At 38.2% G+C, this 14572-nt stretch overlaps 1 protein-coding gene across 4 annotated transcripts in view; it reads right to left on the bottom strand.

Moving 5' to 3' along the window:
* The window catches only part of LOC310905284 (uncharacterized protein), a 289193-nt gene that overhangs the window by 60967 nt on the left and 213654 nt on the right, over window positions 1–14572 (bottom strand). For 3 of the 4 annotated variants that reach the window (XR_014588897.1, XR_014588898.1, XR_014588899.1), the window contains exon 4: window positions 3749–3887. Coding sequence is in view for 1 of the 4 variants with exons in the window: in XM_083851367.1 (XP_083707493.1) it covers window positions 3460–3514; window positions 3749–3887 (194 nt within the window). In the remaining 3 variants the exon portion in view is untranslated. Of the gene's footprint in view, window positions 1–3459; window positions 3515–3748; window positions 3888–14572 lie in introns of all 4 variants that reach the window. The other variant, XM_083851367.1, reaches the window with a different exon arrangement.

The raw sequence follows: 14572 nt of genomic DNA, 5'->3' as shown, positions 1-14572 counted from the left end.
CTGGCAGTTTCATTAGTACCAGTACACCTGTTCTGCCCAGAAGAAGTAATAAATTGCCAGAGCTTATTTCCAGATTGTTTGTGTCTTTTGTTGGGATGTGTGGAGTCTCCTCTCATGTTGATAAGAATGTTTAATATATACACAGAGCCATACTGAGTGCTTCTATGCTGTGTCTAGCCCTGACAGATCACTCTAGTTAGACCAGTGCTTATAGCTGTGATGGTTGCAGCTTCTGTGGTCTATGAGGTAAATCTTCAGACTGCTGATCTGAAGTCTTCCTTGACTCTACTGGAACTCCTCTGTGGAAAATCTCTTACTTCAGCTTCATACTTGAAGACAATTGGCCTCATGATGTACTAGGAAACTGTGCAACCTGGAGTACATTTACTCATTAAGCCTCAGATATAAATCCTTTAACAGGCCTCAAATATATAGAACAACTAGTCCACATCCAAAGATTACTATAAAGCTATAACCATTGTGAATGGTGGACACAAATCACTCTGAGATTTGATTTTCCTGAATCATAAAGATTCACCATAAAATCTAGTAATGAGCAACATTTAAAAAATGAGCTTCAGTGCATGAAATGTTAGAGACATTTGCAATCTTTTGGAAAAATAGTTTCCTGTTCAAGATCAAATTTTAAATCATTCTCTCAAAGTTGTCGAACAGAAACGTGTTAACTTCTCACAGGCAGGTCAAGGAGACATAAATGTTAGCAAAGTGTGTTCTAAAAGTTTTGTGTAACATATACAGTATACCCTGGGTATGGGGAGAGCAGACTTCAGGCTGCTCAGGAATGAGTTAGTGAGGTCCCCTGGGAAACTGCTTTTGAAGGCACTGGGGTCCCTCAGTGCTGGTCATGTTTTAAGTACCACGTCTTAAGAGCACAGGAACACAGGAACATGCAGTTCCAAAACGCTGGAAGTCAAGCATTGGCTTGGCTGGGCAGGGATCTTCTAGAGATTAGGTGGAAAAAGAAAGTGTATGGCCACTGGAAACGAGGTCAGGTGATGCAGGAGCACTACAGAGATGCTGTTTGCTATTGCATGGAGAATATTTGTGCACCCAAAGCTCCATTAAAGCTGAAGCTGGCCATTACTGCAGGGGATAATAAAAAGGGCTTTTAAAAATATGTTAACAGCAAAAGGAGGACCAGAGATAACATTGGCCTGTTACTTGATGAGGATGGAAACCTCACAAATAGGGTCACAGGCAAATCAGAGATGTTTCATGCCTTTCTTTGCCTCTGTCTTCAACACCAGTGAGGGGCCCTGTGACTCTCCAGAGCCCTGAGTTGGAGAGCTGTGACTGCAGGAACAACTCATTGATACGATTCTGTTATTTTTATTAAGACAAGTCACGCTGTGTCATCAAAGTTGACTGCAGTATACAGTTGTAAAATCAGTGTGAGATAAAAATCATGCCCAGTGTGAACATAAAAATTAAGTAACATTCCTTTCTTTTTAACAGATAGGACTGAGTGTCAAGATTCAGTTTGTGTTGGGGATTTCAAGATTTTGAATAAGAAAGGAGTAGAGTTCTTGGCTGGAATTCATTGGCTTATTCCCAGCAAAATCTTTTGTAGGGATGCACAAGAGCTCCTGCATGAGTATAGGATGAAAGGATCTGTGAGAGAACTGGCAGTTGTATTTTGCATGGAACATTTCAGGACTCTTGATTGGAGTCCTTCAGTTTTTCCTTCAGACAGGCTCCTAAACGCTAGCAAAATGCGTATGTTGCATGGTTTGCAGAAAGGACATTAATGTGCTGATCTGGGCTCAAAACTTCATGAAGCTTTGAGAACTTTTCTGAAAAGCTATTGTAAGTTTGGAGAGAATAAAAATCTAACATTTTATCTTATTATGTTTAGAGCTTTCAGAGGAAGTCTGGATATTATTTAGTAATACCCCAGCTCTGATGGGCCATTTTCATCTATAGATCTCAAAGAATTCTACATGAGAGAATTATTTCATCATCCTATTTTCTAGATGGGAAAAATGAAGCACAGAAAAACAACATGAGGTCCAGAATTTGAGCTATCAGCATCCCGTAGATGGTAACTTTATTCACCAAGCCACATGATATGCTTTCCAGCAGAAACCCATCAGATGGGTAAAATTAATAAATATGCGGTATTTGATGCCTGTCTGGTAATAGCACTAAACCATTAAAGTATCAACCAATATGTCAGTTTCAAAGAAGCTGAAAACTTCTGATTGCTCTTACTTAGAATTTCAACTAGCTTGCATGTTATTAGATCAGGTTTAATGAGTTAGATAACTAGTGACATAGGGTCAGAAGGACCCTAAGGACAGAAATGCCTTTTTTTTTTTTTTTTTCCTCACTTCAATTTGTAAATTTCCTTGGAAATTGGAAAGCCTTGCAATATTTCCACAGAAAATGATAATTACTTTTTTCCCATTTTTTGATGCACATGTAAATCTCATGAGCCGGATATGCTAACAGGTCACACTCCAATTTGTTCCTGCCATTCTACAGCAATACAGTTTTGAACTTATACTGCCATATTTATTCATTTTATTAATACTGGCCCGTAGTTAAACCAAGCATTTTGAACTCCCTGAGAAGCTTTCAGCTACAGGAAAACTGGGGGTAAATCAAAAGGCCCATATGGCATGAGTAGCATCCTCTTTGGAGTAAAGTGGAGAGATGTGGAGAGCAAAGTAACAATCCCTGTGCTGCCCTACTTCCTATGTGTAGAAATTAATATTCAAAGCACTGGTTCTTCGTAAAGACCTTAGATAATTAACCCGACCAAAGTCAAAGGATTGTAAAATGCCTCTTTTCACAGACAGTCACTTCTCAAGTTTAGATCTGGTGCTATCTCTTTGAAACATGCATTTCTTGTTCACTTTTTATGGATAGAATCTTCTACATACATTCTGAAGTAACACTAGAGGGCAACAATGCATGAGATATTCAGAATTTGTGTGCCTGAGAGGGTATGAAATGGGTGGTCTTCATTTGTTAACGGTTAAAAAAAATTTACCCTTTGCTTCATGCGTTTGCTTTAATTTGAAAAGGACTTATGCTGAAATAGAAAAGGAGGATGAATATGATTCCCAGAGGACCAGAAAGAAAAAAATTGCTTTCTTTTTCACAGCGCTGTGATAATCTTAAAAGAAATTGAGTCTTTTTTTTTTTTTTTGAGAAGGATACAGGGAATCAGTGTCTCTTTGAAACAAAGTACTTGACATTTTATGATCCCTGAATTTGTTCCTTATTTTGGTGAAACACTGACAGAGAAAGATCTATTAGGAAGGAAAGGAAAGAAGATGAAAACAGGAAAAGAGAAGAAAAAAAAGGGAAAGAAAAGGGGAAATAAAATAAAGGAAAAAAAAGAGAGAAATTATAGAAGTAGTTACAAGTCATAAAACTTTTTATTTCTTCATTATAGGTATCTCACACGCACATCCCAAATATTGTACTTACCCTTACTGTCAAGTCTCTCCATAAATTTTAGCTCTAAAGGCAGTTGATCTGTAAACTGAAAGAGTTTTGCAATGGAGGGGAGGAAGGGTTTGGTTTGGTTCTCTTTGCTCTCAAATCTAATTTACCACCCTTTCATATAGTGTCTTGGGCCATATATTATTTCTAACAACATTGTTTGCTCAGATTCCTATTAGTAAATGATATTGTCTAAAGCTTGGATGTTGTATAGTGCTGGAAAATAAAAATCTTTCCATCTTACTGCTCTCAAGTCTCAATAAATTCAAGGTACCTGGATGGCTTTTTGTCTTGAATTTACGGCTCTGGTGATTAACATCTTCAGGGTGCATTCAGACATCAAGAGAAGGTTTTGCTTCAAAAAGCTTTCGTTTAGGAACATCAAGTGCAAAATTAATGATTCAGGATTCAGTCTGGAAAAAAAAAAGATATAAGTGTGAAGTGAACCTTTAATGGTCTGTTAGAGGGAGTGACTGCTTAGAAGAGTTTTTATGGCACTGCACTTCCTGCTACTTCAATAATAATAACAGTAACAGTAATAATGCCTACCTCTTGTATTTCACTTCCCATCAGCAGAACTCAAGTAATTATGTTCATTTCTTATTTTGAAGCAAGTGTTATCAAAGAAAGGAATGTGATAATGCAGTATGTGTTTTCCACTGCTTGTGTTTTTAAGCAATGTAGCAGGACTAGTTTTCTGTCCTTTTCTGAGGTAGGATACAGAGGAGTACCAAATACCAAATAAAATCTTTCTGAGCATCCAAATTTTAGACTGATCACTATAATTTCCTTAAAGGTGTGGATCATATTGTGGCCACACAGGGAGTCTAGCTATTTTGAGTAGACAAAATATTTGCTACATTTAAAAGCCTCACCATTTCTGCTTTCAAATATATAGCACAAGACTAGCATGAAGCTACATTAGTACGGCATGTTGATGGGATGCTTGACTGGTACAAGACAGGTAATTTAAAAGCAGCAGATTATGTTCTTTGTAAGAAAAAGAATAAAGGATCAGTCTTAAAATGCTCATCAGTCTGAGTGAGCTTCATTTTTTTTCTTCCTGCAGCCAATAGAAAATTATCATGCCATATGAAATTAGTTCAGGTCATGATGGTGCAGCTGTAGAGCTAGAAGACAAATCATGGAGATTGCTCAGAACAGACTCTCAGTTTTCATGTTGCATGTAATGAGCCTTTTGGTTGAAATATTTGTCATGATGTACTTTGTTGCCAGTATAAGATGAATATGGTTCCTGTGTATTTGAGCCTCTCCAAGATAACTATTGATATTCAACTGTTTCTCCTTTATGTACATTCACTTCAACATTGGCAGGGTATGAAAGGGGACGATAAGGATAGTCACATAGGTCAGGTTTCCCTGAAGCGATCTTGCCTCTCATGCTGGTGTTCTCTTCTTTAATCCAAACGTAAAGATGAATAGTAACAATTCATTTCAGCTATATATTATTAATTTTAAGCAGTCTAATTTTTCTTTCAGCCACTTTATATTACCCACATATAATGACCCTTGCCCACATAAATCAACGAGGAAGATTTCATTGGTTACTGATGAACCCAGTTCTGTTCATTCCCAGCCTCTTCCTCCAAAACACTGAACATAATGCTCAGTATTTTCTTGGTCTTCTTGAAGAAGTAATGCATAACTAAACCCTTTAGTGAAACTTGGAAAATTGCCCTTCATCTCCTAAATGCTGACTATTAACTACAGGAATTTTAAGTGCTTTGCTCTATTGTATTTAGCTGTACTATACTAGATTATCCTTCATTTTTGCACTGTCCATTGTGGTTGAATAAGGTGATAATTAAACACATGCAGTCTATAGAACAGAAAGTGTTATTCAAAACTAACCATCAAAGGTCACAGAACAAATACATTGACAACTTGCTAAGAAGAGAGATTATCCGAAGTCTTGACTTGGTGTTAGCTCAAATCCCAAGACAGGAGAGAGTTTTTATTCCCTCTCAATTCCTTTGTTGTTTTGGGATTTCTATGTATTGCTTAGATTTAATTTCTATCAAAGCCATCCCATCAACTCTGTTGACTGCTTGGTAAAATTCCCTTCTACACTCGGGTCAGTATGTACTGAAGAAGAAGGTTATCTGCACTATTAAACCTTTGACTTCTCGTCCTTTGAAGAGATCATTTTGCATTTTGCTATGGCAGAACTGTAATTAGATCTGTTAATTAAGGACAGAATGAACTTTTTAAAAACTCTAAACCCCTTTGCATTTTTGATAAGTTTGCTTAGGTTGCTACTGACCTTCATACAGGGTTTGCCACTGCTTATTAATTGTTAAATTTTAATTAGGCATGCTGATGAATGTGCTAGCCTTTGCAATAAATAAAAGGTAGCTTCATTTTTAATCGGATATTTACAAGTCTACGGTGAAATTATCTGCTTTCCTAGAACATAGTTCATTTAACATATTTTGATAACAGTAATTGGTGGTATATAAAAAAAACAAACATATATATAATGACTCCCTGGTTCAGAGACTGGATTGCCAGTGCAAGATGAGCTAAGATGTTGGATCTTAAAAACATTCCACAGGCACTTGAGCTAAATGACTTTAACAGTTGGTCAGATATTCCTGGTATTTTTACTGAAATTCTTCTAAAACTTTTCTTAGAGAAGAAACAACTCTTCTTACAGAAGAAGCAGGTCAGACTGGGGACGGGGGAAAATAGAAAGGTGAGAAGATGAAGAAGAGGATGACCTTTCATGCCTGAGGGAAATGAAATTTGCAACAATAGCAAGTAACCTGCTTTTTTTTTTTTTTCCTCCAGTAACCTATCCCATGCTTGTGTCTATTGACCCATTCAGGGACTCTGCAGACATACCAAGAACGTTGTGAAGCAAAATAATGGGAATCTGTCCCAAACTCCACTGAAATCAAAGGGTTACAGGGATCGAAATATTTCTTTCTGATTGACCAACAGCCCCATATATGAAAGAAATGGCAAATATCTATCCTGTGTGATCACTCTAGTAGAATTAACAACCACCCTGTTTGTATGCGACCTCCTGCCACTCCCATTTCTTGCATTTGTGAAGGATCATCAGAGAATCTTCTCATGATGAATGACATATTTAATCATCTACATCCTTTACCTATACAGATGTAGCAATCCCCAGCTGCTAACACAGCATACAGTATATAACTTTATCCCCAGTTTCAATGCCATAAATATAAGCTGTGCAGCAAACTGAAAATACTAGAGACGGTGACTAAAGTCCTGGTTCAGGTTGAGGGAAGCGGCAAATGTCACCCTTCCCACACAGTCCCTGCCTAACTTCAGAGATCAACAGCCAAATGCTCTGCACTGCTTTTATCAGGACCCACCACATACATAATGAAATGCTGCTTCAGTCAGTGCTGATCTTCTAGCTGTTTCACTATTTGCCTTGAAGAAAGAGCACATATGATTCACTTTTTGCTGGGAAATTTATGCAGTATCTCCTCACAAGGACTGGATAACTAGATAATTGTCATGTTGTCTGTCTTATTATTGACAAAATGCAACTTAAATTTCATTAGGGATGAAGCAAATGGGTTTTGAAAGCAGATGAAGTGCTCTACTCAGAACTGTGTGTGTAGTGCCGGGGGTTCCCTGTCCTCTGACCATCTCAAAGCATGTGGTCACTGCTGTTTGGTTTGATGCCAGTTCTTCAAGTGTCGAGTGCTGCTTTCAAGATTCACACTGCAAGCAGCAGGGCTGATGATTGACTTGCCAGGGTGATTTCAGGCAGTCATGAAAGTGCTTCTTTTCAAAGGCTGGTGCTTTGGGAGCATTCTACCATACTGTGGGAATATTTTGCTAGTGGTACACCTAGCTGCTAACTGGACTTACAGTGATGCAAGGCCTGAGAATTCAGAGACAGTAGGCAAATTCATTTTCTGGGTCCTAATAAGTACATCTTCTCAGAAAACAAGTTTCAGCTGATTCCTTACATGGGATTCTGTGATATGTGTTTGACATATTATGTCCTGACATTGAAAAAGAAACCTAAGTCCATTTTCAGAGAGTGCTTGAGTAATCTGTCTGCTCTTAACCCTGTTTTATCCACAGATGTTCCCAGCAAGTCTACTGAGAATCGGTTCTTCTTCTTCAGAAATCAGGTATGATTGCATGACTGGCTTCACTTTTCCTTGCAATGAAAAAGCAAGAGAAATATCTGAAAGCTTTCCCCCTTACTGACATAAAAATGGCATTACATCTTCAGCTCAGGGTGGAACATGCTTCATCTGATACTTCAAGACACAGGCTAATGCATCTTATGCAGTACTGTTGATTTAGGTGAAGACCAAGACCCTAGCAATACAGTTGTAACTGCAACAGAAAATGGGGTATGAAATAAGGCCGCGTATCAGTCTTTTTAATAATGATCTCCTCAGAGCCATATTAACGAGCTGGAAGCAAAGAATTATGGTTGAGCAGAATTTCTTCCCCTTGAACTTAGAATAGCAGCAGGACATGAAGGAGCTGTAATAGAATGTTATTTTACAAGAAGTAAATAATGTAATAGAGTCTATAAGGATGTCAGCAGGAGAGTTAGAACTGTCATAGCATAATCCTGACTTGAGCAGCAATGTGTGAAAAAGTAGCCTGCAGCAGTTTTTCCAGTACTTCAATAATTTCTGCTTTCTCACTGATCTTTGTTTACTCTACTTACCTTGTCAAAAAAATGTTTTACCTTATGTTAAAATGCAAGTTAAAAGAGGGAAATGTATTCCCAGAAATCCCAACTTTTTGAAGCATACATATTTTCTTTTCTTTTTGGGCTGTGGAAAAGATGGGAGAATTGTATTCCTTTTACTTAAAAAATATGAAGAGCAGTAAAGTCATACATAAAAAGAAAAATCCTATGTCTTTGTTGCCTTTTTTTTTCCTTCTAATGAATAATTCAAAAAATTGGCAGTATTACACCTCACATTCTTGTGGTATGATGGCAGTTTTTCCAAAGAGTCCTCAAATGTAAGCTCAGGAGGGTCATGAAACTACAGTTATCATTACTGGAATACAACAACATCTTCCAAGATAGTGCAGCACATTTATATATATAATTATTGAAGCAAGCCAAGGAGGGCAAGTTTGCAACTAAATAAACAGGACATATCAAACTGAAATTACAAAAAAAGAGGAGGGGGGCTGTCACTTTTTTGTCATTTCTCATTTCGTGTGACATCTATTTAAATTTTCTTAAACCACTAATATAGGAATGTAATAAAGAAGGGAGGGACAAACTAAACATAACTTTTATGATGGCTTTGCTCCTGCCTTGACATCATGCAAAGAATTCAGAGCATGCACCCCCAGAAGAACACTCTCAAAAGTCTTCCCTGGCACAAATTCAATCTGACTTTCAACAGGATCTAGGCACCTAAAAAGGAAAGTAGTTTCCTTTCAATGTTGTTTCCATTGATACTTTGCTGGCTGGTGCTGTGGAAGAACCCAAGATCCTATGCAGTTCTCTCACCCCATCCTAGCCATAGCCTCAGGAACAGTATGCCATGCTTTTAATTCTAATTGTATTGGCTTCCCTATGTTTGAATTAGACCTTTAACATCAGTTTGGTGTAATGTGTTTGTATGGAATATTTGTCTCGGTTTTAAGGAAATACATTATAAACCTTTCACTGAGAATATGAGATATTGCATTGTCCTTGAAATTGCATTAGGTCCTTCAAAGCCATTTAATCTCAATTAAAGCAAAGCATACAAGATAAGGTGCTCTGAAGATGCATTAAAGCGTGTTATAGTGCCAAGCCTCCATGCTCTTTGACACATCCTAAAAGCACTGTGGCATTGGTTTAAAGGTACGGTTCAAAAATCTCCTTGTGACCCATTATCCATGGATCATTAGTATAATTCAGAACTATTGCAGTGTATTGTGCCAATGTGTGCTAACAAGAACTGTTAATGTATGAAGTCTTGACATGATAGATTGTAATGCCTCTGGCTCTGTCATGTCAATGGAAGTTTATGCATTAAATAAAACACACCAGGGGATTCGATAGCTCAGAGATTGGGAATGCACTATAAAGCCTTTTAATTCAAAATCACCATTTGTAATCTATGCTGAAACTGCAAAGCTTGACCTTGGGTGGATGGTCAGAAGTTTATATGAAAGAAGTTTAGCATTCTCAGTACAGTCCTTCCACTACAGGACAGCATCCTTCATATAATTCCTATTGGGATCCTAAGGACTGTAGGCGATATGAAGCCTGAGCTACTCTCACAGCTGAGTGAGCACAAGACATTTCAGGGCGACGTGAGCAAGTTTATGCTGCCATTGATTTTCCTGCACTAATTCAGAGGATAAACAGAGGACTCAGTTCTCCAGAGTTATCAATCTGGCACCTTTCAAGCACATTTAGATTGGCATGGGCTTTTATTTTCTGTTTTCTTTTTTTCACTTCCTAATTACATGTTAAATGCAACAGTGTTAACAGATGTCACTAGAATACAATTCCCAAGGATTTCAAGAGCAAATAACCATAGGAAAAAACAGGATTCACAAAAAATATTTCGCTATCCTGATCATTTAGAACTGTAAAATAAACTATGTTATTTTCTTAAATACCTATTTTTTACAGTTATTTTTGTAATAAATTTTTGCCAAAGTTGCCAGCAAACTGTTGAATCGCAAGCACACAGGAAGAAGATGGTGCAACAGTGAGAATTTTCTCCTTACGAAACCATGAAAGGCAATGGCTTGTGGTTTTTGCAGTGGTCTCACCTCCATATTTATAACGTAGTATATAGAAAAATCTTACTGTGGCAGAAAACGTATTCATATTAGTGACAAGCTAAAAACCACAACAAACAGATACATTAGTACCACTCTATTCTGGGTCTATTTCCTACCTGCCTTTTGGGCTTAGAAAACTATTTTTGTATTTCTATTCTCCTTAATCTGTTAACAGTGATTTTTAAAAATAACTCACCTACTACATAAGCTTGTTGCTAATAAATTTATAGATGGTTTAACTGATAAATCTAAGAAAAAAATTACATAGGAACATGAAGTAATTAATATATGAGAATGCCTACTTCGATTCTTACATAATAATGAGTTCAGAAGCACAGAGCTTCCACAGCTCTCAAGGAAGGCAGCGAAAGCTGCAAAGATTAAGAAAGATCTGCTTTTATAAGTCGCCTACATGTGGACATGCCAGAGCTGATGCCTACAAATATTGTAACCTCAGGTATAACAATAACTGATGAGTAGTTGAACCTCTTTTTGGAGTTCCACTAGGTCTGCACAATTATTTTTCACTAATATAGATAAGTAATTTTTAATATGTATCTATTTTGGACATGACAAAGCAGGTCATAAACAGGTAAGCACACTTACATAAAAACACTCAAGGCAGGCTATATGTGTAGTTCATGTACATGGACTGTATGTTTTTTTAGTACTACCCAGGTCTACTGCCAAGAGTAACACTGAGAAAAGTAGAATAATCTGTGAAAACTGGGCTATGTCTTCTGGGTTTTTATCTTCTACTAGCCCACAGTGCCTGGAGCTGTAGCGGCACAACAGGTTCAGACAGATCTCTTCTGCACGTCCTGAGCTGTCTGACTGAGGCAGGTCTGGTCTGGGAGCCATGCGGCCAGGCCAGCCAACAGCCAGCTGAAACCTGGCCAGAAAGAAATTGGTTTGTCTGGCCAGCTCAAAGCATGGGAAAAGCAGATGTGTATATGTCTGCACCTCATCGGATCTTATTTTTTCACTTTTTTTCCTCTAGCTTTGCCTTGGGCTTTTGGGATGAGATCTGCCCGTTCTGAGTGTGGTCTCATGGAGCTCTGATCCCACCGAAATGAGAAATGCCCATGAGCCCACTGAAGTGAGAAGGCCTATTAGCACCCTTCCCTCTGACATTTGCCCACAGGCCCTGAATTCTCCAACACCTAAACGGAAATTGGTCAACACCCATTGCAGAACAGCTTCAATTATGTGCTCCTGGTCCTTATACTTTGTGTCATGGAAAAAAAAAACACAGCAGTTCCAACAAAATAAATTTTGTACTTTCACTGCTGCACTAGTGGATCCGCTACACTTAGTCCGTTGTTTAAAATATGATTAGGAACCAGGTTTTATCACAAAAGTGACCTGGTTCAGGCTCATAGTTCCAATACTTCTGGAACTATTTCAGTGATGAACTGTAGATGGAGTTATTAACTCACCAGAAGCATTTGACAGAGGAAAAAGAAAAGGCCCTCAACACATTCTTCTCTGAAACATTTATAAGCTCTTGCAATTGTTTGTTGATGTACTTAAAATAGTATATTTAAGAGCATGGGAATGGCAGCAAGCTATTTGAGTTACTGAGGCACATGACAGGTCCCTGGTTGGAAATGCCACATGACTTCCTGCTCATATACCACCACCCACCTCCAAACACTTCTTAATGAATTCTAGACCTGGAGAAAAAGACCAAAAGCCAGAATTGTAACAGAAAAAGGAGAGATCTCAGAATTAAAAAAAAAAAAAAAAAAAAGGACAAACAAAACATTCCTAGAAATACAAACTGCCACAACTGCTTGGATTAAGCTTGATTTTACGAGTAGTAATAACTCCTCACTGTTCTCCAGTGTTCACATAACATGATAGCTCACTTTATCTCTCTGTTTCATCTTTGTTTTCAGCTGAGTTTCAACAGTTTTTGAACTGGGGCTATCACCAAACCTGTTTAGTAACATCACCATCATCCAACACAAGCAAAATCAACTTCATTTTCCAAGAAATACCTATTGTCTATTGAAAAGATTAGGGTGACATTCTCTTCTTCTGGAATGGAAGATTTTCTCTCAATTGTTACAATACTTGCATATTTCTAGGGAGCAGAACACCCAGTCATTAGTGGGTTAAGAAAATCCCCTGGAACTACATCATAAGCAAGTTCTATTCCTGTTCAGTGATTTATTTAAATGCAGTTATCTCTGAAGGATAAGAAACAAATCCTTAGGGTAGTCACAGAAGGAGGGAGTTAGGGCACAAGGGGATTTTTCACCTTCAGATTGAATTAACTGACTTTATTCTAAAATGAGGATAGTCAACTGGGATGGTTAACCAAGCATTTGTTCAAGACTGCAGCACATGACTAGCAGAGATGCTCTGCTGACCTGAAGGTGTTTGGGGTAATCTGAAACCTCAGCCATGGGAGCAAGTGAATTTCAGCAGAGACTACTGGGGCTGATAACAAACACCCATTCCTAACTGGGATCCCAGAGAGCTGTTTGCTTTTAAGACACTCTTCATCTCCTCCTCGTCTATCCATTTTACAAGGGGTTTGGTATGCATTTTTTTATCACTCTCAGCAACATGAAGCGATCAAGATACAGTTTGTACAGTTAGGAAGCCTGCCTAATCTCTTCCAGCCAGCTGTTCTCAGCAGCTGAATGCCCAGACAACTGTGGAAGTGCCTTCCTGCATGAGGAGATCCACAACTGAACCTCTGGAGCAAAGGGGACACAGCAGCCAGGGCACTGCTGCTGATGTACTGCACTAAGCAGGAGACACCGGTCTGTGTTTCAAAGAGCCCTTGCAGTCCCCTACAGAGCAGGTTTTTCATGGGGCCTGAAAGCAAGCTAGCTTAAGAGGTTCCTTGGGCTAGACCTGCTTTGTCCTCTTCCTGTCGGCTTTGGGTAATAAGCAAGGGCCAAGAGAAACCATTTGTTTTGAGGTCAATATAATGCGTCGTACCTTTTCAATACTCACATAGATTTTTTTATGTCTTCTGAACAAGAACGAACATGCTGATTACCTTAACAGTACTTACTCCTATACGCATAAATGCCCCTATTTGTACTAACCTGTTTCATACATACCTGATTGCCTAAAATCAGACCTTTAATTTACACAAAAGTATTGTAGGAGGTTGACAAATTGTGACAATGACCACAAAGATGTTCATTACTGTCAATCAGAGCAAGGTGGTCCTAGTAGTTTCCACATAAGCTTACATAATAAGGAAATGCAAGTGCATAATGCAACAAGATAAACTGTGCACAGAAAATCATCCACTTTTATAGGCAGTATGAAGATTATGACTTTTAGCCATCTCAAAAGTATCACAGAATCCCAGAATGGCTTGGGTTGGAAGATACCTTAAAGATCACCCAGTTCCACCCCCTACCATGGGCAGGGACACCTCCCACCAGACCAGGTTGCCCAAAGCCCCAACTAGCCTGGCTTTGAACACTTCCAGGGATGGAGCATCCACAGCTTCTCTGGGCAGCCTGTTACATGGCATCACCACCCACTGAATGAAGAATTTCCTCTTAACATCTAATCTAAAACTTCTCTCTTTTAGTTTAAAACCATTCCCCTTGTCCTGTCATTGTCTGCCCAAGCAAAAATTCACTCTCCATTGTTTTCGTAAGTCCCCTTTCTTGAAGTATTGAAAAGCTGCAATAAGGTTACCTTGGATCCTTCTCTTCTTCAGCCTGAATATCCCCAGAGAAATATTTTTGTTTTGAGAAATATTTGTCATAATCCTAATGATATTGCAATTACTCAAACTGAAAAATCTCCGCACCTAGCAAGACAATAACTTGATGGCTTGCTAAAAGAAACAAGCCTTAATAATGTATTCCTGTTAAGATCCTGCATTAAATGGAAGAACTAATTGAAAAAATGTCTGATTCTCTGTTATTCTACAGCCACTTTAAACTACTCTGATAAAACAGCCTTAGATTAATGCTGTTTACAGAGTATAGGAGAAATGGGAGTTCGGGCTAACATTTATATACTTGGAAATGTATAGCTATTTTTGTTATATTGTAATTCCCCCCCCCCGCCCCCCTCCCCCCAATAGTAAATTAGATTTAATAGAACTGATGATTTGGTTATCCTGAGTACTTTTGATTATTAAAAGAACAGTATGAAACGTTTTGTGTTGTTGTTGTTAAGAATCACTAGAGGTCTCTCTAAACCTGCATCCATTTTATGTCATCTCTCACTCTTTTGAAGTGCTTGTGTATGAACTCTTTATTTTGGACCATAGTTTCTGTTTATGCTTTAGACAATTTACCTCATATAACCTTAATGCCAGTGTATAACACCC

This window comes from Anser anser (genome assembly GCF_964211835.1).
Source record: "Anser anser genome assembly, chromosome: 11".
In the NCBI taxonomy this organism is placed as follows: domain Eukaryota; kingdom Metazoa; phylum Chordata; class Aves; order Anseriformes; family Anatidae; genus Anser; species Anser anser.
This window is presented reverse-complemented; position numbering and strand designations above follow the sequence as displayed.